Raw genomic sequence first — 21,973 nt, forward strand, 5'->3', positions numbered from 1 at the left:
TGAGACGTTGTTTATCGTAATCGTTGTTGTAATAAGACCATGTTGGTACATAGATTTTATTTCAGTTAATCAAAGTCCGTGACAACGATTGACATAATCCAGCAGCAATTTCGTAAGTGAAATGGGAAAGGGCATTTCGTGATATTTTGTTCACAAGAAGGCTGCAGAAACTTCGTGAAATTGAAACGCCATATGCAGGTTTCGCGACCATGCGTTCGTCGTCTACCTGATTTTAAGACGAGGAATTCGTTCTGCAGGTTGCTCTGGAAAATTCACGAAAGTCGAGACTCGTATGCGTGCACTGACAAACCTCACATATGAATGCACACATAAATTAAACAAGTATTGCCAGTGTCTCTCAATCGTTATCCTGCTGCGTTTCGTTTTAATTTTAATAAAACAACGCTCGACCGACGAAAATATTTCTGTACGCGTGTGAAGCGTTGTATCGTACAGGGTATGAGGAATATCCTTAAACTAGACTGGCCTTAGCGAAAATAACGAAACACGAGGGAATATGTAATTACGAAACGTGGACTCACGCGAATTTGCGGAATTAGGCGTGACGATGAGCGGCGTAACAGCTGCGGCGACGTTGTTTCGGTACAGTAATTTAACCAGAATTCTCTCTTAGGTTCGTTAATTCCGCTCGTCGGAATAGAGTTTCCTACTTGTCAAGAGTGGGCTGACTTCTGTACAAAAACTGCCAGCAGAGATCAAGGATTCCTCACACGTATTCCTGTCTTCGTTCCAATTAGTCGATTTACCAGCCACCATAGATTTGTCGTAAATATAACAAAAATTCAATTAGCTGTAGCAGCACCTGATTTAACAAATCAATTTTTTTTTTTTTTTTTAGTAAAACAATAAAAATCATGAGAAATTCGTTCAAATACTACGTTATATTATTATCGCTATGTTGTTTGCTACACCTTTCTGAACCGAAGGATAACGTTAATGGAAAGGCAAAAACTTCGAGGACACACGGTAAGGTATTTGGAAAGCATCCAAATGGTGGGCTGATCTCTTTCGATTCGGAACAAGAAGAATTTCGTGTAAGTTTCAGAAAATTCGGGTAATTGTTAACTTTCACTCGATCCAGATAAAAAGTCTTCTTATTTGTAATAATAATAATTGTTACAGATTGATTGGTCTGTGACTGTTCCTTTCCTTTCGATACCGCTCGAGCATAAAATAGGGGAGAATGGTGAATTTCCATCGTTGTTCAACGTTAACACGAAAAGCCTTGGGATTGTCGGATTAATGGCCACCCTGTTTAGCGTAGTTTCGCCATTATTCTCGAAAGCGCATCCACAGTATAATTATCGTAAGTAAATGATACTATAATTCTCTATATTCATTAATAGTTTTTTCTTCTCTTATCGTATACGATGTTAGGCTCGGCGGATAATGGACAATGGTTACATATAGGGAATACTATTAATGAAATGATGTTCGGCAACGATTACGTGATTCCGTGCATGCAACGTATCGTTTGTTCGATCGTTTCAGTAGCCGCGAATTCGGAGAATCCAACGAGTACAGATAAAATAATCGATGGATTATCAAGGTAAGATTGAAAAGAGAACACTCAGAAACTTGATATTACGAGGATGTTTTAAATTGATTTATCAACAGTCACAGCTGGTTCAAAGATGTTACAAATGGTACGATCATTCAAGATGCTGTGATTACCGGACGAAAGGGAAATCATAATTGCGCTTACATTTATAAGGATTGTTTAATAACGCCGAAGCTTTTAAGAACCGTGATGGACGAGCTTGGGATAATGTAATGATGTAACGCATACTTTCTATTACTGGACAAATACAGAAGGGAATATTTTTGCACAAAATTGAAGGAACATCGGCTTTTCACACTTCAAAGTCACACTTTACCACGCTCAAGGAAATACGTTATTATCTCGCGCGAAATATTTTCGCGTGCACTGCTGCGTGATCCAGTCATAATCACCGTCGCTTTAGACTTTCACTTTTCGTTAACTATTGTATGAAATGCTTAACGACTCTTCTGCGACAAATTAACGTATTTACGTGGTCCGCCGTCTTCGCAATCATATTATTTCAACTAGGACGCGAATACAATACAAAGATAGTTGAATAGATGTCCATTTTATACTATTGCACTTAAACGCAGATACACGGGTTTTATTTTTAGTCTGGTGTGATTTCTTGTGTAAAATTGCGTGGTTATAGCTGCGGACTAGCGGTCGTTTCACTTTCATCTCGAAGTTTCCTTCGTAACTAGCGAGTTCGGGGAATAAAACGGCAACAACAAACTCGCCGTATCTGCGGAACCCGACGCTTTGGCAAGATCGTGCGGCGATTGTTCCGTTTTATCGAAACATTCCGTCTCCACATTATGATCCAATAAGAATTTAACAGCTTGTATGTTATTATGTAGCGCTGCGAAATGCAAGGGTGTCCTGCCAGAAAAATCCTTCTGCGAGAGGTCTGCGTTCGCTAATTGATACGACGTTAAACGCTTCACGTTTCCGACGGCTGCAGCGGCACACATTTTCTCCCCTATTATATATGCGCTTCCGTGTAAGTGTGCACCATTATGTATTAGAATATTAATGATCTGGAAAATCGAAATGGAAATATGACATGAAATGGAATAAATGCGAAATACAAGGTTCGAATGATATTATACCTCGTGATGATCGAATTCTATCGCGTCGGTAAGTGGTGTACGGTTAAATCGATCTTTGATGTGAACGTTCGCACCCATTCGTAAAAGACAGTGGACAACATTTAAATCACCTTCGCAGCAAGCAATATGCAATGCCGTGCGACCATCTGCATTTTGTTGCGATATATCTGCACCCTAGTTGAAAAGTATAAATTACTTTGAAAAAAATCGTATGGATCGTATCGTATGAATGGCTTAATTACACATACTTACGTATCCTTTCAAGATTTCGAGTTTCACGACATCACGGCTCCTCACGGCAGCGTTCAACATCGCAGGGAAAAGAATCGATCCCAATTCTTGACGTTCCGCCGTTGAAGAAAGTCTCAAAGATCTTGCAACTGCCTCCACAAGATCTATATCCTCGAGATACGGCGGTCGTTGAGCAGTTAATTCTCCGCGGAGATTCGTTTGCATCATTTGACGCTTCGTTTGTAAATCCCATTCTTTCTTCGATAATACGTAAGCGAGTTTAGTCAACGTAGCTTCTGGTGTCATATCAGAACCTGATATTACACCTGAAAATTTTTAAACTTTTGCATTTAGATCTGCTGGAATTTTTGAATCGCGAATTTCTAACATAATTTTAAGTGTACCAGCTTCCTCGAGAAGTTTTCCAGGTGCGTATGAATTCTTAACGCAGCCTGTCGCGCATTGTGTAATATTGACGATGATGACCCCGCGTTTTGTAGCTGCGGACAATTCTTTAATTATATCCTCTCGGTTCGTGGGCACGTTCCCTGCTCCATAGGACTGTAGCACCACACCTTCGATCGGGGGCTGTAGAAACGTCCTTACCAAGTGCGTAGTCATACTTGGAAATATCCGTAGCAATCCAACATTTCTGTTCAAGGACGCGTATACGTGAAACTTTTCCAACGTAAATGGTCGGAATATTGCCCGATAATCCACTGCAATGCACATACATATATGTACATTACAGTGACGCTGATAAAACGGCACATATTAAAGACATTCTTAAACTACAATCGTACACGTTATGTATGCTAATACAGCTTCTCTTTAACTACATTTTCCGTATTGCAACAGTAGTTTGTAACGAAGTTTAACACGTGCATGTCGCAATAAATTAACATATACGAACACGTTATTTTATATGATAATGCTAATGTAACTACTAGTTTCCAAATATAGATTCCTGATAAAAATCTTTGAACGTCATAGAATTGTAATATCATCTGGTACCTATTACGCTATCATTGAATGTATCGATTTGCATTTAGAGTTCCATTTAACGGACAAAAGAATATCTCGTGGAAGAAGATTGCACGAAACGAGCAAAACCACAGTCAATTAAGGGAATTGCATCCTGTAATTGGGTCAACTGCTAACCTTCTATCGTGATGTTGGCCTTAGCCAACGGTGGAAAATTTGGTGAATCGAACGCCTCGAACGAAGTGGCCGATATTTTACAGGTACGATTTCCTCTCATCAAGTTTGTTCCAAAGTATACGCATACTTCTGGTATGTTGTAATTTGCAGCTATTATTAGGGATGACAGGAAGTTATCCAAACCGTCGCTTCTGCTGTCGAAAATTGGGACTTGAGAGCCAGTTAAAATAACTATTTTGCCCAAAGATTCGAGCATAAAAGATAGAGCAGATGCCGTGTAACTTAACGTGTCTGTGCCATGTAGAATTACGAATCCGTCGAAACGTTCGTAAGCTTGCTAGAACAGCAAATATCGTGTTGAGTTTAAAGCTTATTTAATTAGTTAGTTAGTTAGTTAGTTAGTTATTTCTCTTTCGGAACTCTTTGTCTACAGATTACAATAAAATAAAACGTATTTCTAGAAGTATCCGGTATTTAAAGCATTTATTTCCGAAAGAAAAAATATTAGCAATATTTCAAGCACTTTAATCAGCGTAGTTGCGGTATCGGAAAAATCTCTACGCTATGTTCTAGCTTTATTTACATGTGTTCATGTTTCTTTCATTTTTTTGCATACATTCCCGAAACAGATCCTATGAATAGATATGTATATACCTGATTAAACCATACATATAGCACTTCCAAGTATGTATACTTGCATAGTAGAAGTTACCTTGATATCATGGGCAATACGAATCCAATCGTCCATTGTCATGTTACTAGAATCACAGAGTGGCGAATATTCCAATACGTTATAAATGACACGTTTGCTGTCTGTCGCAGTCATTCTTTAAAGAAAAACCAAATAAAAATAAATACCTATTAGTTGGTCAGGTACCGTTACGAATTTATCAGGATTATTAACTTCTTCTTTGTTTTCAATCATCAGATCGATTATGCACTTACGGAAGCACAAGCGGTCCCATCAATCCGAATCGTTTTTCCGCGTATTCTCGGTCGTACATGTGTGGATAATTTCGCAGTTTTTTCACGAAAGCGTTCGCTTTAGGTACGAGAACTATAGTAAGATAATAAATCGTATTATCTTCACAGTTTTAACGACAACCATTTCAATCACAATTTCACGTGAAAGAGAAAGAGAAACGTATTACCTCCATCTTCATTTCTAATCATTCCAATGGTACCGCCGGTATAAAGAACGAGCACACGACTTTCACGGACACTTTCAATGGCCAAAGAACCAGAACTATTGTTTCTAAGGTGCTCCATCCTCTTTTCTTGTGATTACCAACGTGATTCTGCAACTGTGACGTACACAGCAATGTGTAGATACATGCATATGGCAACAAACTTGACCCCCTATAGGGTTATCTCCATCAATTCTTGAAACCCATGGTTCAATGTTTTGTGTTATCAATGATCTCCACCGATGTATTGTAATTCAACCCGATACCGAATTATCGGAATAGGAAAAGTATAATCTTTTTTAATCTTTTATTATACTGTTAGAATACTGTTACCTTAGTCGGGTAATACCTTAAGGAGAACACCTTAATCGGATTATCGACAATCGTGCAATCAAAACGATATCAAACGCAACCATATTTGACCAATAATTTTTAACTAAACTAAAGAAATATGTAATATGTGATGAATAATAAAATAACCTGACTCTACAATGTCTTATTGCCATAAAGGTATAAAAATAGAGTGCGTGAACGAGCTGAAAAAGTGATACAAGAATAGAGAATGAACATTGCATAGAGACCTCTTATGGCTTTTGTATAATAACGCATACACATTCGTATAGTAAATATGTAAGTATAACACCGATCAGATTAGACAAAACCCTCTATGCAGCTTTATCTTTTTATTTCCATACTGCATCCACTTACACAGTCACGTATGACTCGCGTACTCTGTCTTTATATTTCTATGCTTATTAGACTCTATTTATTCTGTTTTATTCGCACTGCCTACTTCCCAGTTTTACCCTTGATACACTCACGGCAGAGTAAACAGAAGTCTAGGTCACCTCTTCGAATGTATGTCCACGCACCATCTGGGTATCACTTACTGTGTTTGAAATTGATTCCACCGTGGGCGCTCTATGTGTCACGATAGAATGTTACTGTGACACTACGAAGTTTCTGTAAGGAGTGATTTGTTATATAATTTTTAGCGATTATACGCAGATCGAGGTCTCAATACATGTAATACTTTCTCAACCGATATAAAATATGGAGGTTATTCAAGATATAAAACAGAAACCGCTGAGGATTAGTTCATTCAAAGTACGCATTTTTCACGGTCAAGAGTGTAGAATTTGAAAGATTGCTTGAAATTGGAAAGATGCATTTAATGCATGAACGTGACAGCTTTATGTTATATTAAAATAAATTTCATCGTCGATTATTATACTGTCTACAATCTATCTAGCATAAATAATTTTTATTTAATCCAACTCAATACGCGTGTTTTAGATAATGCCAGTTACACATTCTTGGATTCACAACATTGCATCATGTTACACTTGGTAATTTCTGTTCGTAATCTTCGACTCATAGAAAATTATGTATTACTTGTACATAATTTTCCTAACAAACACTGATACTATCGTGTAGTAAATTCTAAGAAGTACAAACAAATTCTATGAATTATTATAAGCTATTTTTTTACATTGGTTTATTTTTTTCACAATTAATTTGTATAAACAATTACCGTTTATGTGTATAAGTATAATCCAATAATGCATCATCTTAAATTTACTTTTGTATTGACATTTGCTAAACATTTAAGCTTCTTAACAATCTTCAAGTTTCGGATTTAGTATTCTAAAAAATGCAATTTTTTAAATGTAAACTTTTAAAATAACAAATAGTTTACAAACGGAATACCTTTGACTCCATTAACTGATTAAAACGTAGCTTAACTATATCGTACGTAACCAGAAGTAAAGATCCACAAAGAGTACTCATTAAGTTAGCAGTTAAACCTCTATAAAAACCAATTGGACCATCTTTTTCTATGATAGTAGTAATCTGACGGAGTATTGAATAGTCGTACTCAGTAAACGAAACTTTAAAACTAAACTTTAAAATTCCCATTAAAATTGTTTTAGAATTTTTTACCGACCACGTGTCGCACTGGCACGAAACTTCTCGGACCACGCCCACTCCAAAGCATTTTTTGTCTAGACGTTGTGTCGAAGGGATAGGACACAATTGTCGCGATCCAAGAAGATAATTGAGCAAGGGCCAAGGACATAAAGAATGGTGCGTTCATTGTGTCATGATCTGTTGCATAATTGTTCAAATATGTTCGTTTACCAGTTACATAAAGACCAAAGTAAATGGATCTACAAAATGCATTTAAAATATTTCATTCACATCACCACGCTATGAGATTATAAATAAATTTTTATTGTCACGATATCTATTTGTACGTTGTCCTTTCATCTATCGTCAAACACTTATTTGGAGATAGAATCAAAAGTAATCGTAGGTTGAGTTTTGTAAAATACAGGGCACCTAGTGTATAATGTAAGAAATAAAGAATCAAGTTGAAATATTTAAATGTATAAATTCGTTCAATAGACGGTCAATACTTTTGAGACTGATTAATCAATTGATACAATTATTGTTAAATACTCCAAACCTGTATAAAGATAGCCCGCAAACCGAGACAGACAGTCCTTGATATAATCCTTTTAAACCGTCGTTTTTGTAAATTTTGCATACGCAGTCACTGAATCCGTAAAACTCCCTCTTAACTATCTTGTTGTCGCCAACATCTACGGTTATTCGAGTATTGCAGAAATGAAGGGGGTAGAGAACTGCACAGGAAGTTAAACCGACGGCACCGCCAGTCATGAATGGCAAAACGATGTGACTGTAATTCTTCGATTCAATCATCTATGTAACACTATTTGATGTTTACGCGCGTAAATTTCAGAATTATATTTAAAAAAGTATTCTTATTAATAATCTATCGGACAAACTTTTTGGAATATTCCGTAGTATATATTGTAAAAGGAAAAATTAATTGCTTGGGCTGGAAAATATCGACAAATATTGAGAACATTTCCGCGCCAAAGAGACAGGAACCCCTGTTCCTTAGGTATTCTAATGAGTGCATTTAAAACGCCAGAGTATGCGGATCGTTTCGCATGTCCTATTTGATGGCTACTCGCCTGTGTCTGTAAAATCGACTTAACCCTTTCAACCGGCGCGATCATAGTTCTAAATATGATCGCCAAAATCCCGGAGATGATGAAAGAAGATCCAAAATCAACGGCACCACCGAGTAACCGAGTATCTAATACATTGAGTAATTTAACGTCAATAGAATCAGATTGTGTTGCGCATTTGGCTTGATTCGCCATTAGTACTATTTTAATAAAAATATTTGTTAACCTATCTTCCTTGTAAAATCATATTGTTTAACATAATATCGGCTTGTTCTACTATACATAATAAGTTGTTCAAATATATGTACATATATTGGACGAACTTCATTCGATCAACCTTTAATAGCATATTAATGACAGTTTATATGTATGTAGTATGTATACATCATGTACATATCGACCAGTAATAAGATGTGCAAATAATACAGTTGTGATAAGCGACCAATCATTTGCAAAATGATTGTTATTTTGTTGTATCACTTATATCGTAAAGTATATCGAGTTACGAATGAATATAACGCAATGTACTTCTGATAGAAGATGGTCACGTTCAATATGGTTCGAAGTGACATAAAAGAGAGACTCGAAGCTTATAGACGTCGTAAACGAAGGGAAGAAATGATAGAGTCTATTAAGAATGTGATAAAAACCGTCCTACCGTGGAATGGAAATAAATCAGGTGAAGATTCTTCGGTGGCAGCACCGTTAAAATCCGATATCAAGGTAAGGTTATGTTACGTGTGACACATGTAAGATACTGTAAATGTTATGACAGTGACTATGACTCTCCATCCAGCTATGGATGCTCTTTTATACGGTGTGAATAATATTGAAGGATATTATAATAAATACATTTGTTACATAAGAAAAAATATTTATTGTAAAATTTATACAATAAATCAGTATGATTAAGGATGAAAAGCTTGCAGGATGACCAGGATGCGGAAAGTACCTGTTCAGATGACAGTGTAGACCAATCACAATGTACAGTGCTAAGAACAGTGACATATCTACTGTATTTTCTTTTATGGGGTACCTTGTATATAATTGCGATTCAATATGAATTTGGAGCAGTATATTTTATTTTGTCTACATTAATATTTATTTGTCTAAATACTCGATCTAAACCAAAAAAGTCAGGTGAACTTAGTGCCTATTCTGTATTTAATCCAAACTGCAAAGCTATCGAAGGAACACTTGATGCTTCTCAATTTGAGAGAGAAATAAGATATGGTATAGGAAACATACATTAATTTAAAGTTGTAGGACATTTAAATTGATAAATTAGATTTATCACAGGTAAAAAATAATACATATTTTGTACTAACTTGTATGTGTATAAATGTTTGCGTCTATGTAATTCATAATGATATGCAAATGAAAAATAGGAACTCCAAAATAAAAAATTAAGCTAAGTATATGGTAAAAGTGTCAAAAAACGTCAATGATAATTATTAAATGTTACCACAGTCATTTCAAAAGACAATTCCATATCTAATGTTTTGTACTTTTATATTTTTTCTATCGATCTTGTAAAAGTTGTATAGCATTTTCATAACACTTTACCACTTCGTTCATGTACATTATGATTTTGTTTGAAGGCTCATGATTCGATCTAAAAAGTTTTGACCAATCAGTTCTGGATTGATTTTGCTTATCAGGACATAGAAGAATTCTATCCAAATCCATCAGTAAATCATTTAGTATCCTTGTGTCAAGTGTGCTGTAACAAAAAAAGAATAGATTCTCTGGATTTCTGAAATGTTGTAATTTGTAGCATGTAAACATAAGAATTTTATGTAACTTGTAAAAATTACATACTTGATGTTGTCAACTGTATCAATCTTTTTATTACAAATTTTAATGCTAGTTAACAATTTATCCAAGGTTTGCTGTACCTTCTCTAAAAAAAGTAATTTTATTTAATATTATAAAAGTCAAAGCAAGTATGGTATATAGTATGTAATATAATATGCAATGTATTTTGTACCTTTAACATCCAACAATTCAGTATTGTTTATAGATTTTAATACGTCAAGGGCAGTGTTATTAAAATAACTAGGGTTCCATTTTATTATTAAAGATTCAGAGAACTTCCAAATAGTTTGACCAACTATTTGTGCTAAAATTATTTTACGCAATTCCCTCTCATGATGATTTTCATTGCATGTGATATTATTATTCTAAAAATATATGGAAAAGACAAGCAATGAAGATTGTCTATTATATAAATATTTATAATTATTTCTATTGTTTACCATATAAGAGAGTACTGCATGAGGTATGTCTAAAGCTAGCCGGGAAGTTGTAACATTGTAAAATGTGTTGTTTGAGGACAATAACTGATTGTCATAAGAAAACCAGTTTTTTACAATGCTAGCAGATTCTAGAACCATAAACTGTACAATATCTGATCCAGATACAATAAAGTGGCCTTTACCTGTAATTAATTGAAATGCGTGTTTAAAATTGATAACCACTAACTTTCCTATGATAACAAACCTTGTAAAGCTTGATGGTCTACTAAAATATAAGCCACAATCTTGTGAGGCAGAAAGCTGGACAATATTTCTGGACAAGGATTTGAAGATGCGGAGAATAAACAAAAAATAATAGATCTACGAGGTTTCCACGTGTATTCTTCTTGAATTTGATTGAAAATTTTTGCCAATTCTAAAGCGATCCCGACGCCTTCACCGCTAGCAGATAAAACTACGTACCTATCTGAACATTTACAGTAAGTAAAGTAATACGATTTATGTTAAAAATAATGCAAAAAAAATAACTTACCAGGCTCTCTGGCTCCTCTAGTGGTTGCCACGATGTACGACTGATATTTGACGACCTTTTCAATAAGCGATAAATTCGATAGAATATTATTCACTCGATGTATATCATTTTCCTTTAAATTGAAGGAATCCCATTTCCTGTTTTATAAATATTTTAAGATAGTATAAAAGTCGGATATTAAGATTAAAAACAATGAATAAACGTACATTTCAAAATCAGGATCAAGAGGCGCCCTTTCTAGTTGCTCGAGCACGAAACGTTGGAGATACTCCGTACTTTCTAGCCCGTTTCCCGCTAATTCAAGGCGCTTCTTTTCCGCACGAAATTCTATAGCTCTTTGCGTGGCAAAACGGCCAAGTAAAAATCCACCCAATAAAGCAAGAAATCCGATCGAAAATATCAACGAAAAGCACATACGTTTTGTCACAAACTCGCTGGACTCACTAAGCCCACGAGCCATTTGAAAGCTAAGAACCCGCTGCATATTGAATATTGAATACACTTTTAAATAATTTAACAACTGATAGCAGTCATACTTTGTAACAGCCCTTTTTCACGCGAATTACCGAATAAACAATCGAATTTGAAGAAATATTAATAAACAGAAACCATCACTTTTCATTAAATAATGTAAGGGATCATTAGGAATACCATTGATACATAAGTTCATTCAAAACTTATCAAATAAAAGAGTATCAATTTTTTATGTAAAACACTGCTATGAAATAATTGTTATTAACTAAGATATCGTGAAGATGATAGTAGTTTTAAGCGCGTGAAGTTCATTTTACAGTAAAATATGTGTAAAGATATCTTTCAATCAGACTGAGTGTTCACACAATGCAAATTTTCATGACTGGTCTTCCGTTGTCTCCGGTAGACCACTTACTTCAACACTGCGTGGGATAACACTGATATATTTGTCAGTCCGTCTCGTCGGCTTTCCACCTCTCTGCCAACGCTTCGATTATTATATCCTCAATAGACATGTGCGAATGAAATCGAAAGCGACACCCTCACAAGTTCATAATCATAAAATATTTATGTTGTATATTCATCACTGGGCATTTGTATTGGCAAAAACATATTTTTTGTAGTACTGTACATGCAATAAAAAAATTTCGTTAAAAAGATATGCTGAAAATGTTTTATGGTTACTAATAAATTTTTAATTACTTCCATTAAATTAATTGGTATCAGTTTTACGATATTTTATCGAAACGTTCACACACATTTAATATTAATATTAATGGAGAAAAGCCCTCGTAAAAATATTTTAGAATAATTACTTTCTTTGTTAAAATTATTAAAATGAAATAAATTTCGTAGATGATATTTATAATCGTAACACCATGTAAATGTTTCGCGATGTTTGCGTGGAGCAACTTATTTCGGGCAATAATATGATGACGGTGTTTCGCTTATAAATAGTTTTCTATGTATTACATTTACGTGCAAGGTTGTTTTAACTATAGATGTGCTGTTTCAAACTCAAACTACACAAAAGTATTTATCCAGATGTTACATTCCTCTATTCGCCTTAAAGAAAGAAAGAATTGTAGTAAACCACTTATAGATTTCGTTGAAAATTGTTCAAGTGATCCATATACTATTTTATACCTTTCCCCTTACGCGGAAACTTTCGTCAAGAATGATATCCTCTTTAATATGCAACTTTTTTATGCAATTATTCTTATTTTATGAAAAACAAATTTGCAACTTTACTTTATTGTAGATCTTTTATTATTAATACATGTCAATAATTAAATAAAAATTCATGAAATGAAAAGAATTATTAGTGGAATCTGTACAACGAAACAAATCTTGGTTTTATGTCAAAAACCTAAAAATAAATTTTTAACAGAAAAATTTGTAGAGATTTGGTTCTTTATTTTAATATCTAATTAATATGAATAATTGAAGAAAAAAGGAGAGGAATAATTTAGAAATAAATAATTATTATAAATAAGCACGAACCAATAGCTTTTTTTATAATGATTTAAAAAAATACTATAAATCTATTGAAAAAGAATACACTTGTAACGTTAATGTAAAGCATTACAAGTTTGAGATATATAGGTATATTTCATTCGAAGATTCCAAATTATTAACTCATATGAATCACTATAAACTCGTTGCCCATGAAAATCGTCATTGTTTGTTTGTAACGCCACTTACGATTCGATTTACAAGAAAAGAAATGAAGTAAAATGGAACAATACAAAATTTGTAATTCTTTGTATAAAAACATGATATAAAAAATTATCAATTTTATTAAAAAGGATTATTATCTTTTTATTTTTATCTATTTTCTTATATAATCGGAATCTCTATACCGGAAATCCTGTCAAAATTTAATTTGTTCAGAAAGAGACACGAGGATACGAAACGTGATTAATTCCATATTTTCATAGTCCCATTTTCCATTTCCTTAGCATTCGCGAATAAAGTTTGAGGTTTATTGAAGATGTGAGTATTAATAAGTAATATTATTAATTATACTAAACGTTATTCGTGAAACTTATATTATTTTCAAATTTATACTTATATTACTTAATACATTAATTTAGAGAAAAAATATGTCAATGTTAGATTTAAAAATAACGTGTTCATATAAAACTGTAAATATGGGACGCTCATACAAAAAATGTAAAGTACGTAGAGGCATGTTATTTTACCATTTGGTGCAATCTCGTAAAAACAATTTATGGAGAAAAATAAAATATCCAAATAAATGTGACAAAATTAACAAAGCATTGTTGAAGGTATACGTAGTAAGTATAATTGAATAAATATGGGCATTAAAAAATAATAAAAAATAAAATTGCAGGACCGTACGTTAAATAATACACGTAGTGAGAAGGTTAAAAGACAACCAAATAACTCTAAAGTACCATGTAGAATAATATCAGTAGTATCTTTGGAAACAGTTAAAAACCTATGTGTTCCTAGAATGGAAGATTGGAAAGAGGTCTTTGGCTATTAAATATTTATCATTTTATATTGATTTTAAATAGTTATGCATGACTACATACTTTTTTACACTGAAGGAAAATGTAGCAATCTATGATCCTTGGAGAAGCACTGAGGATAGAAATATTATACGAAGCTTAGTAGGAGGCACAAAAGCAGAAAAGAAGCAATTTAGATTAGCTGAACGACAAAGAATCCAAAGTCTTGAAAAAAGAGGTATATTGAATTCAAATCAAAAAACCAGCTTTGTAAGTTCATTTTTATGTTTATAAAAATGTTTTATCTTTTTATTAGAAATGTATGAATATTATTTAATGTTTTTTTTATTAGATATATAAAACATCAAAGAAAGTTGTAGATATTACACAAGTTGTGGATGATTTGAAAAGATTATACCTAAATAATTTAAAAAATATTGATATTAGTACACTGGAGAATATTGATATTAAGAAACTATCTATAAGCAACATTGATAAAAAGAACACTTCTGTGGGGAAAGATGATAAGGCAGGAGTCATAGAACAGGTAAAACAAACATTATATCAAATATAAGAAAGATTACATTAAAATAAATGCAAAATATTTTCCAGGAATTAGTACAAAAATTCAAAAAATTGATGCTTTATCACTTCACAAAATAAATTTTTTAAAGCTGGCAAACTAAGAGAATTTTGTAAGTCACGTTTTCCTAAGACTTTTTAAGATTATAAAATACTATGAGATAGGTATATATTTTATATTGTTCTTTTATTATTTCAATTAGATTTAAGAAAGTGCATATTTCCTGAGACACCCTTTATATAAAAATTGCCTTAATTATAAAATTTACATTCACCATATTTGTGTATTTTACTGTATGTATGATACACATATGTACACTTTGGGAACTGAAATATGATATTGCAACAACTAAACATTTGATATTGATTTTGTAATAATACTGCATAATTAAATGTGTAATAATATGTTAATAAAAAGAATGATAACAAACTATAATAGTATTATTTATGTTTACTTTACATTGTTCTGTTTTCTTTTCATTTAAATGAATTTTTCTTTGTTTTACATAACTGAATTTAAAATAATTCAACTGTTATAGATGTAACAGGGATATGTAGATATTTCATATTTCATACAATTTCGCTACAGTATAATCTCATTAATTTTGACGTGTAATATCTTAGATTAATCTCTAAAAACCGATATAAGAAATAAAGTAAAATACACATACCTAACTATACATTTTATCCTATAATACTCGTCCAAAATGTTTATAAGACATAATTTACTTCAACGTTCCGTGCTTCAATTATTATTTCCCAATAATTCTGCTAACAACCACGAAGATGCTTCCTTGTGATGTTGTTTTATATGGTTTCTCAGATATCTTTTCTGGCCAAATTTCATACCGCATTTACAGTCGAAAGGTTTTTCTTCGTTATGTATCGCACGATGTCGTACAACTTCTCCTTTGACGGAAAACGTTTTACCGCAGATTTCGCAGGCAAAAGCTTTGATACCTGTATGTGTAGTTTCATGATGAGTTAGCCTCTGCCTGCTTCTAAAATGTTTTCCACAATATGAACATTTATGAGGTTTGTAATCCGTATGTACACGATTGTGAATGTAAATTGAATTCAGAGTTCGAAACATTTTTGGGCAATGTTCGCATGCGTATGGACGTTCACCGGTATGAATCCTTCGATGATCATCTTTCGCTCCTTTATTAGCAAACGCGCGACCACAAATGTCGCAAGCATATTTTTTTAATCCTTCGTGAACGTCTCGTATATGTCTAGCTAGGTCTTGTTCGATACGATAGGATTTTCCGCATAAATCACATTTACATGGCCGTTTATCAAAATGGACACGAATATGACGTAGAAATCCCCGTTTTGTAAATATGACCTTTTTACATGTTTCACATTTGTAAGAGACACGATCGTTAATTATTTGTTTTGCTTTATTTACAAGTTCTGTCTCATCCGAATTTTGAATCGGGTTGACATCGGAATGTCTGTTTATGTGCTTTTTTAATTCACACTTCTTTGTGAAATTTCTCTTGCATAAATTGCAAGTGTAACACGGAGGCTTTTCAACGTCTTGATTAAAAGATTTTTCATTATTCTTGTCTTTCTTTTTCACCTTGTTTGTGTATTCCGAAGTTTCATTTTCTGTGACATCTTTTAATTTATTGTAATTACTACCATGCATTGATATGTGAACCTCAAAATCCTTATCTTTACCATGATACACTAGCTTACAATACTGACAATAATGCATTTGAGCTTCATGCTCGCTGTTCATATGATCTATAAGGTACTTCATATTTACGAAAACAATATCACATTGAGCGCACTGGATGTATTCTACCTCTTCAACGTTTGTACTTTCGCTTTCGGCCGTCGATATTTGTATAACAGGATCAGATTCGGTCTTCCACCTGCAAAATAAACATTCCGATATCATGTCACCGAATGCGAAGTTTTATGCAAATTCTTGCTGTGACTCTTCAAGTAACGTTCTTAACTGAACTTTGCATTGCATACGGGACAAATTTAGGACCCTTGATTATTATGAATACGTTTATGACGACTAATACAGCCTCTACTACGAAATTGTTTGCCACAGACATCGCAAGAATAAGGTTTCTGCTTGGTATGGATGAAAGTATGGTTATCTAATTCTTGTTTTCTCTTAAACCTTTGACTGCATAAGGAGCATTCATGCGGAAGAACTTTTGAATGGAATGATTTGTGAACGTGCAGAGATGCCCTCTGTTTGAACGACTTCCCACAAATTTCGCATATATAGGGTCTTTCTCCTGTATGAGTTCTTCTGTGCTCATCTCGCGAAGCTTTAGAGGCCAAACATCGACCGCATATATCGCAAGGAAATTTCTTTATTCTCGCGTGAACATCATGCACGTGTCTGTTCAAACCAGATGCTGAACGAAAACCTTTTTCGCAAACGTGGCACGTATACGGTTTTACTCCAGTATGAATATTTAGATGAATTAGAAAATTATACGAGGTTGAAAGTATTTTCTTACAATGATCACATTTATAGTACGTAAATCCATTGACCATTATTTTCGAATGAGCTAATTCAATTCGTTGTTCCAAAGTTCGTTTTGACGAAACGTCTTTTTTATATTTTTTAGAAGCAATTCCCAAGTTTCTTTGAGATTCTGTTCTTTGGTTTTTGTTAATATTAATATCAGTCTCTGACAATACTTGTATTCCGGCACCATTATTTTGGTGTTCCGTATGTTCATTATTAGACAAATTGCTTGGCTCGTGTTTTACATCGATTTCAGTCATTTGATACTTACACCTGAAAAGAGATTTTTCTCTATTATTTCATAGGAACCGCGAACTTATGATTAACTTTCTTATGATTAACTAAATAGCGTTTCTGTCGGAACGAGAGATTGCATTCTGTGCATTGCCACGGCTTATCATCGAAGTGAATTAAACGATGACGCTTTAGCTCGTATTTTATACGGAACCGTCGATCGCATATGTCGCATGCGTGTGGCTTTTCACCTGTATGTTTCTTTACATGCAACATGAGTAATGGTCTCGTTCGAAAGTTCTGATCGCAATAATTACATTTAAAAGGAAACACATCTGAATGAGTGCGATTATGTACAAATAGAGAAGCCTTTTGCTTGAATGATTTTCCACAAATATTACAAATATATGGTCGTTCACCAGTATGAATACGTTTATGATCTTCCGCGCTACGTTTTGTCGAAAACATTCGATCGCATATGTCACATGGAAAATTTTTTATGCCTGCATGCGTATCTCGTAAATGTCTCGCTAGTCCTTGATTTATACGAAACTGTTTGCCACAAAGATGACAAGTATATGGTCGCTCTCCAGTATGTATACGCACATGCCAGAAGAACGTATACGGCGAATAAAGATTTTTACCACATTCGTTACAATGATAATAAACTTTCCCATCGATTTCCATTTTGGCGCGCATAACCATTTCTCGATCGGCACATTTTAATTTTTTGTCCTTCTTTCTGGTAAACTCTGAATGCGATTCCAACAAATGTAGTTCGAGCAATTTTTTTTGTTTGACTGTATAATCGCAATATATGCATGGATACGTTTCAACTTTATTTTTTTTATATTTTTGAAACAATCTTAAATCTTTTCGATTTTCGTTTTTCATATCTTTATCTTCTGTTTCATCTACATCTTTCGCATTTGATATAGTGCGTTCAGTGAAGCTGCCAGTTTTACATTGGAGTATATGTCGGGATAAGTGGTATTTTCTTTCAAAAATTCGTCGACAGTGTTTGCACGTATATTGATTTTTTATTTCTCTCAAAGAAGGTAGCATTACTTTCACCATTTCTGCCATGTTTAAATCTGTATTGTAATAACTTTCAAATGAATGATCACTATCATCATTAATTTTCTCTTTTATACTTTCTTTAGAATTCGTCTTATGGAATGCTTGCTGCCATGAGCAATATGTTGTGAAGGATTTCTTCTGAAGTAGACCAAACCTGGAAAAATAATAAATGTACCAGATTTGAATGCTTTCTGTCTATTGGTAAATTCAAATATCTGTGTAGAGCAAAATGATAAGATCGCATATTAGCATGCTCGTAAAGTTTCAATATGTCTGCTTTTAATATGATTATTCAAGTAACGTTTCTGTCGAAAAGCGAGTCCACACTCCACACAAACGAAAGGTTTAGTTTCAGAGTGAATTAGCTTATGTCTAACGAGTTCCGATTTTACTCGAAATCTTTTCGAACACACGTCGCAACCATAATTTTTCTCTCCTGTGTGAGTGGTCACATGCGCTAACATTTCTTGTCTTCTACGAAATTTTTTATTACAATAAGAGCAAGGATGTGGAAATTCATCCGTGTGTAATTTACTATGAATATATAAGGAAGCTTTAGATTTAAATGTCTTTCCGCATGAATCACATACATAGGGTCTTTCTCCTGTATGCGTTCGACGGTGGTCTTCTCTCGTAGCTTTCGATGCGAAAGATCTACCACATATATCGCACGTAAAATTTTTTAGTTTTGCGTGTACGTCCTTTAAATGCCTAGAAAGACCACCAGAGTCCCTAAATTGCTTTCCACACACGTGACAAGTAAACGGTCTTTCATCTGTATGTATCCTCATGTGTCTGAGAAAAGAATCTTTTAACTTAAAACATTTTCCGCATTCGACGCATTGGTAAGATTCTTGAACATCAATGATAGCTTTATTCTTTATATGTTCGCAAGGATCTTTTGAATCTTTTGAATTATTAGAACAAATTTTACATCTTCCTTTCACTTTTTTACTTCCATTTTTTGCATTTGAAGAATCTGTTGGTTTGTACGTCTCGTCATCTAGTTTTAATTTTTCGATACTATCTGAATTATAGATTTGAGAAACCTCCTCCTTTATAGTAACATCATTGTCTTGTAGTTGGTTAGACATTATAGTAGGTTGATCAAGTGTCGAATTCATGACGGTAATCCACACCGAATCGCAATCTCCATTGTCTGTAGGCTTTCTTTCTTGTAGCTGGAACTTTTTTCTGTATGGCTTCCGAAATACATTCTGCATATCTAGGAACACCTTAAACGGTGTTCGCATACTACCGGACCTGCAAAACAGTCAATACTTGACTCCGAATTTGCAGTTATACGACATAGGAGATTGTTCTTGTTCAATCCAATAATCAATGGCACTTGAGAAAAATAAGATTATTTTTCTTGACAATCCTTAATCTCACAGTCATACATCATTTTCTCAGGACGTTTGCATAGACCACTTGCAATAGTCTTTGTGTACAACAATATATAAATGCTTTGATCGAAAGAAATCACAGTAATCCTTGTTCCATATTCCAAATTGAAATAGTCAATATGTAAAGTAATTTTCGAAACATTGCTTCGTTCCATATTCATTATTAAAATTAATTTTATGAAAATTTTAAGTACTGAGTGTAACATTATTTATATTGGGCATATTTTCTGCACGTTCAATTACACATGTTGCATAGCTCCAATAGTTGCATAGTCTTTCTATAGCTCGTTTTAAATAAAGGAAGTCATTACCTGTCTGAATCATTAACAGCTGAATTCCCAGAGACTTCATCCTTTACAGTTTCTTGCTGCTGATGCTATACATAATTAAAAGAACTATTTAAGGCATATGCACAGATAAAAACTATTTGTGCTGTTCTTATACTTACAGCTGATTCCGTTACATTAGGTGCAGATGTTGTATCCTGTGTAGATGTTTCTAATCCTTCTATATCCTGTGAAATTAATACAGATTTAAAAACAATTGCTGGAATAACTAAGTCTTTGTATATACCTGTTTTTCTTGCAAAGCATCTTGCATCTCTAATAATCTTCTTTCTGCATTCAGACATCCTTCTAATAGTTCATGCCATGCTAATAATGTAGCAGCACAATGGTAACATAATTGTAATGGAAGTGTATCATTTTCAGATACCTATGAAAAATAATTTATGTGACATTCTATATGTATAAATAAAAATAATAAGGAATAAAAAATAAATACATACACATATTGGTAAATATTTGTGTATTTTATTACATAAGTCATGTTGTAGACCTTCTCCTTCAAATATTGGGATTAAATGATCATTGACATTTGCACATATTCTACATAAATTAGACCATGAAAATTGTACATCAGATTGTTCTACTGTTGATTGCTCATTTGAAGCTTCTATCACATTTTGTTGCTCATCTTGAACATCTGTTACTACGAAAAACCCTCCTTCCTCACTCTGTAATTCAGTATGTGTATTTACATTAACCATGTCTTTTACTGTTTGAATTAAAATTGAATGTTCTCCGCATGATTCCAATATAACAGAACTCTCAGAGTCCATTGTACCTAGAATGTTAAATATAAAAGTTTGATAGGGCTGTTGTGACCTCTCTGTTATGAATGCAATATTGATTTTATAAAGATTCTGAGATAAAGAATATACTCACAAAAAAAATATTTTTATAAAAATATAAATGCAGTATTTTTTTTTTTCACTTTACATACACGAATCAGAAATTGTAACTGAATCTTCGTTTGTGTTAGAATTTCATTTTCTTCCAAATACCACAAACACTATATTTATTAAAGCATCTGATACGTCATTCTTTAACAATTCAAATCCATTATTCTTCTGTTCTCGACCATTTAGGCAGGTGAAATATTTATAGAATATTTTTAGTTAGTAAGCATCATCATAAATGTTTACAAAGTTTCGGTTCTTTACGTGTCATTTTCGCGCCGATTAATTTCGTTGCACAATCGAAGAAAAAGTAAAGAATATCTTTATCTGTATGTAACATATATAATTAATTAATATAAGGCTATTTTAATTATATTTTACTTTGCAATTCTAATAATTTCTCAAGTTTCGCGTAACTTTCTCCGACATGATGAGACGAGCAAATTGTTATGAATAAACCGATGGAAAGTATTATTCCGTCATAATAATCACTACTTTAATTTCTAGATAAAACATGGAGGATTAATTCCTGGGGAAAAATGTTCAATTTTCAACGCCAGCTAGCGATGGGACCATCGAACTAAGAAGAGCGCTTTAATCCTGATTTAAATTTCCGTATAAATTATATATTTAATTAAGGTACATTATATGTAAGAGCATGGAATTCATATCCCGATTCATTACATTTTATTTTAAATACTTGAATTTGAAGATAATTTTACAATGCGAAAATATGTTTGCTTGTAGGTACATACAATCGATGCCTTTCGGTACGATTTAAATTTTTAAGACTTAAGAAGGCTGCATAGTACTCGGTTATATAACAATCAACAATAGATTTTTAACAATAATAAATATTTGCTTAGTTGCAATTTATTTTGTATACCGACGTTTCGATGCTGTTATATTCCCGAGTAACGATTGCATTAT

The 21,973-nt window shown here is 33.3% G+C and overlaps 6 protein-coding genes and 1 long non-coding RNA gene across 20 annotated transcripts; 4 read left to right on the top strand and 3 right to left on the bottom strand.

Annotated features, from left to right (window-relative positions):
- The first annotated feature begins 665 nt into the window (after nt 1-665).
- On the top strand, nt 666-1,862 carry LOC122567815. Its single transcript, XM_043726848.1, has 5 exons — nt 666-786; nt 860-1,055; nt 1,144-1,327; nt 1,399-1,570; nt 1,639-1,862. The coding sequence occupies exons 2-5, from the start codon at nt 876-878 to the stop codon at nt 1,793-1,795; spliced, it is 693 nt and encodes a 230-aa protein (XP_043582783.1). The 5' UTR covers nt 666-786; nt 860-875; the 3' UTR covers nt 1,796-1,862.
- Nucleotides 1,863-2,060: 198 nt separating this feature from the next.
- On the bottom strand, nt 2,061-9,169 carry LOC122567798 (L-asparaginase-like). 6 transcript variants are annotated; one of them, XM_043726813.1, is made up of 9 exons: nt 8,916-9,169; nt 5,220-5,372; nt 5,014-5,125; nt 4,781-4,895; nt 4,069-4,405; nt 3,312-3,626; nt 2,929-3,233; nt 2,677-2,850; nt 2,061-2,604 (listed from the first exon to the last, which is right to left on the bottom strand). In XM_043726813.1, exons 2-9 carry the CDS (start codon nt 5,335-5,337, stop codon nt 2,242-2,244), a joined length of 1,839 nt encoding a protein of 612 aa, XP_043582748.1. In that variant the 5' UTR covers nt 5,338-5,372; nt 8,916-9,169; the 3' UTR covers nt 2,061-2,241. The 6 variants fall into 6 exon arrangements, with proteins under 6 accessions (XP_043582748.1, XP_043582744.1, XP_043582747.1 ...); XM_043726809.1 differs by having other exon boundaries at nt 5,220-6,218; XM_043726812.1 differs by lacking the exon at nt 8,916-9,169 and adding an exon at nt 6,146-6,218.
- LOC122567820 lies at nt 6,370-7,688 on the top strand. The gene is made up of 2 exons (XR_006316895.1): nt 6,370-6,604; nt 7,190-7,688. It is a non-coding gene; the product is annotated as an uncharacterized LOC122567820 (long non-coding RNA).
- Nucleotides 8,054-9,675, top strand: LOC122567817. Its single transcript, XM_043726852.1, has 3 exons — nt 8,054-8,381; nt 8,795-8,980; nt 9,187-9,675. The coding sequence occupies exons 1-3, from the start codon at nt 8,316-8,318 to the stop codon at nt 9,508-9,510; spliced, it is 576 nt and encodes a 191-aa protein (XP_043582787.1). The 5' UTR covers nt 8,054-8,315; the 3' UTR covers nt 9,511-9,675.
- A 77-nt stretch (nt 9,676-9,752) lies between these two features.
- LOC122567803 (transferrin receptor protein 1) lies at nt 9,753-12,073 on the bottom strand. Its single transcript, XM_043726825.1, has 7 exons — nt 11,254-12,073; nt 11,048-11,184; nt 10,760-10,981; nt 10,516-10,697; nt 10,248-10,440; nt 10,079-10,160; nt 9,753-9,980 (listed from the first exon to the last, which is right to left on the bottom strand). Exons 1-7 carry the CDS (start codon nt 11,529-11,531, stop codon nt 9,779-9,781), a joined length of 1,296 nt encoding a protein of 431 aa, XP_043582760.1. The 5' UTR covers nt 11,532-12,073; the 3' UTR covers nt 9,753-9,778.
- Nucleotides 12,012-21,876, bottom strand: LOC122567801 (putative zinc finger protein 735). 6 transcript variants are annotated; one of them, XR_006316893.1, is made up of 7 exons: nt 21,030-21,876; nt 20,591-20,928; nt 20,377-20,517; nt 20,252-20,317; nt 20,115-20,179; nt 15,252-16,463; nt 12,012-12,146 (listed from the first exon to the last, which is right to left on the bottom strand). XR_006316893.1 is itself a non-coding variant. In XM_043726820.1 (7 exons), exons 2-7 carry the CDS (start codon nt 20,921-20,923, stop codon nt 17,340-17,342), a joined length of 1,539 nt encoding a protein of 512 aa, XP_043582755.1. In that variant the 5' UTR covers nt 20,924-20,928; nt 21,030-21,876; the 3' UTR covers nt 16,486-17,339. The 6 variants fall into 6 exon arrangements, 5 of the variants coding, with proteins under 5 accessions (XP_043582753.1, XP_043582755.1, XP_043582752.1 ...); XM_043726820.1 differs by lacking the exons at nt 12,012-12,146; nt 15,252-16,463 and adding exons at nt 16,486-17,356; nt 17,635-18,551; XM_043726822.1 differs by lacking the exons at nt 12,012-12,146; nt 15,252-16,463 and adding exons at nt 18,343-18,551; nt 18,988-19,660.
- LOC122567813 lies at nt 12,348-14,914 on the top strand. 4 transcript variants are annotated; one of them, XM_043726845.1, is made up of 6 exons: nt 12,348-13,821; nt 13,878-14,018; nt 14,098-14,268; nt 14,351-14,545; nt 14,611-14,693; nt 14,784-14,914. In XM_043726845.1, the coding sequence occupies exons 1-5, from the start codon at nt 13,627-13,629 to the stop codon at nt 14,659-14,661; spliced, it is 753 nt and encodes a 250-aa protein (XP_043582780.1). In that variant the 5' UTR covers nt 12,348-13,626; the 3' UTR covers nt 14,662-14,693; nt 14,784-14,914. The 4 variants fall into 4 exon arrangements, with proteins under 4 accessions (XP_043582780.1, XP_043582781.1, XP_043582779.1 ...); XM_043726846.1 differs by lacking the exon at nt 14,784-14,914 and having other exon boundaries at nt 12,348-13,516; nt 13,618-13,821; nt 14,611-14,748; XM_043726844.1 differs by lacking the exon at nt 14,784-14,914 and having other exon boundaries at nt 14,611-14,748.
- Nucleotides 21,877-21,973: the final 97 nt, after the last annotated feature.

This window comes from Bombus pyrosoma, linkage group LG5 (assembly GCF_014825855.1).
Source record: "Bombus pyrosoma isolate SC7728 linkage group LG5, ASM1482585v1, whole genome shotgun sequence".
Lineage (NCBI taxonomy): Eukaryota > Metazoa > Arthropoda > Insecta > Hymenoptera > Apidae > Bombus > Bombus pyrosoma.

Bases quoted from the DNA above. Each gene is read 5' to 3' on its own strand.
- LOC122567815 (XM_043726848.1), top strand. From the start codon at position 876: ATGAGAAATTCGTTCAAATACTACGTTATATTATTATCGCTATGTTGT. The intron at 1,056-1,143 runs GTAAGTTTCAGA...TAATTGTTACAG, and splicing joins CGGAACAAGAAGAATTTCGT to ATTGATTGGTCTGTGACTGT. The intron at 1,328-1,398 runs GTAAGTAAATGA...ATACGATGTTAG, and splicing joins GCATCCACAGTATAATTATC to GCTCGGCGGATAATGGACAA.
- LOC122567798 (XM_043726813.1), bottom strand. From the start codon at position 5,337: ATGGAGCACCTTAGAAACAATAGTTCTGGTTCTTTGGCCATTGAAAGT. The intron at 5,126-5,219 runs GTAATACGTTTC...ATCTTACTATAG, and splicing joins GATTAGAAATGAAGATGGAG to TTCTCGTACCTAAAGCGAAC. The intron at 2,851-2,928 runs GTAAGTATGTGT...CTTTTCAACTAG, and splicing joins TCGAAATCTTGAAAGGATAC to GGTGCAGATATATCGCAACA.
- LOC122567817 (XM_043726852.1), top strand. From the start codon at position 8,316: ATGATCGCCAAAATCCCGGAGATGATGAAAGAAGATCCAAAATCAACG. The intron at 8,382-8,794 runs GTATCTAATACA...TACTTCTGATAG, and splicing joins CGGCACCACCGAGTAACCGA to AAGATGGTCACGTTCAATAT. The intron at 8,981-9,186 runs GTAAGGTTATGT...AAAAGCTTGCAG, and splicing joins CGTTAAAATCCGATATCAAG to GATGACCAGGATGCGGAAAG.
- LOC122567803 (XM_043726825.1), bottom strand. From the start codon at position 11,531: ATGCAGCGGGTTCTTAGCTTTCAAATGGCTCGTGGGCTTAGTGAGTCC. The intron at 10,982-11,047 runs GTAAGTTATTTT...GTAAATGTTCAG, and splicing joins TAGAGGAGCCAGAGAGCCTG to ATAGGTACGTAGTTTTATCT. The intron at 10,161-10,247 runs GTACAAAATACA...TACTTTTTTTAG, and splicing joins TGAATTGTTGGATGTTAAAG to AGAAGGTACAGCAAACCTTG.
- LOC122567813 (XM_043726845.1), top strand. From the start codon at position 13,627: ATGTCAATGTTAGATTTAAAAATAACGTGTTCATATAAAACTGTAAAT. The intron at 13,822-13,877 runs GTAAGTATAATT...ATAAAATTGCAG, and splicing joins CATTGTTGAAGGTATACGTA to GACCGTACGTTAAATAATAC. The intron at 14,019-14,097 runs GTCTTTGGCTAT...TTTACACTGAAG, and splicing joins GAATGGAAGATTGGAAAGAG to GAAAATGTAGCAATCTATGA.
- LOC122567801 (XM_043726817.1), bottom strand. From the start codon at position 20,923: ATGGACTCTGAGAGTTCTGTTATATTGGAATCATGCGGAGAACATTCA. The intron at 20,518-20,590 runs GTATGTATTTAT...TATTTTTCATAG, and splicing joins ACAAATATTTACCAATATGT to GTATCTGAAAATGATACACT. The intron at 18,552-20,114 runs GTAATGACTTCC...TTATTTTTCCAG, and splicing joins GCTGTTAATGATTCAGACAG to GTTTGGTCTACTTCAGAAGA.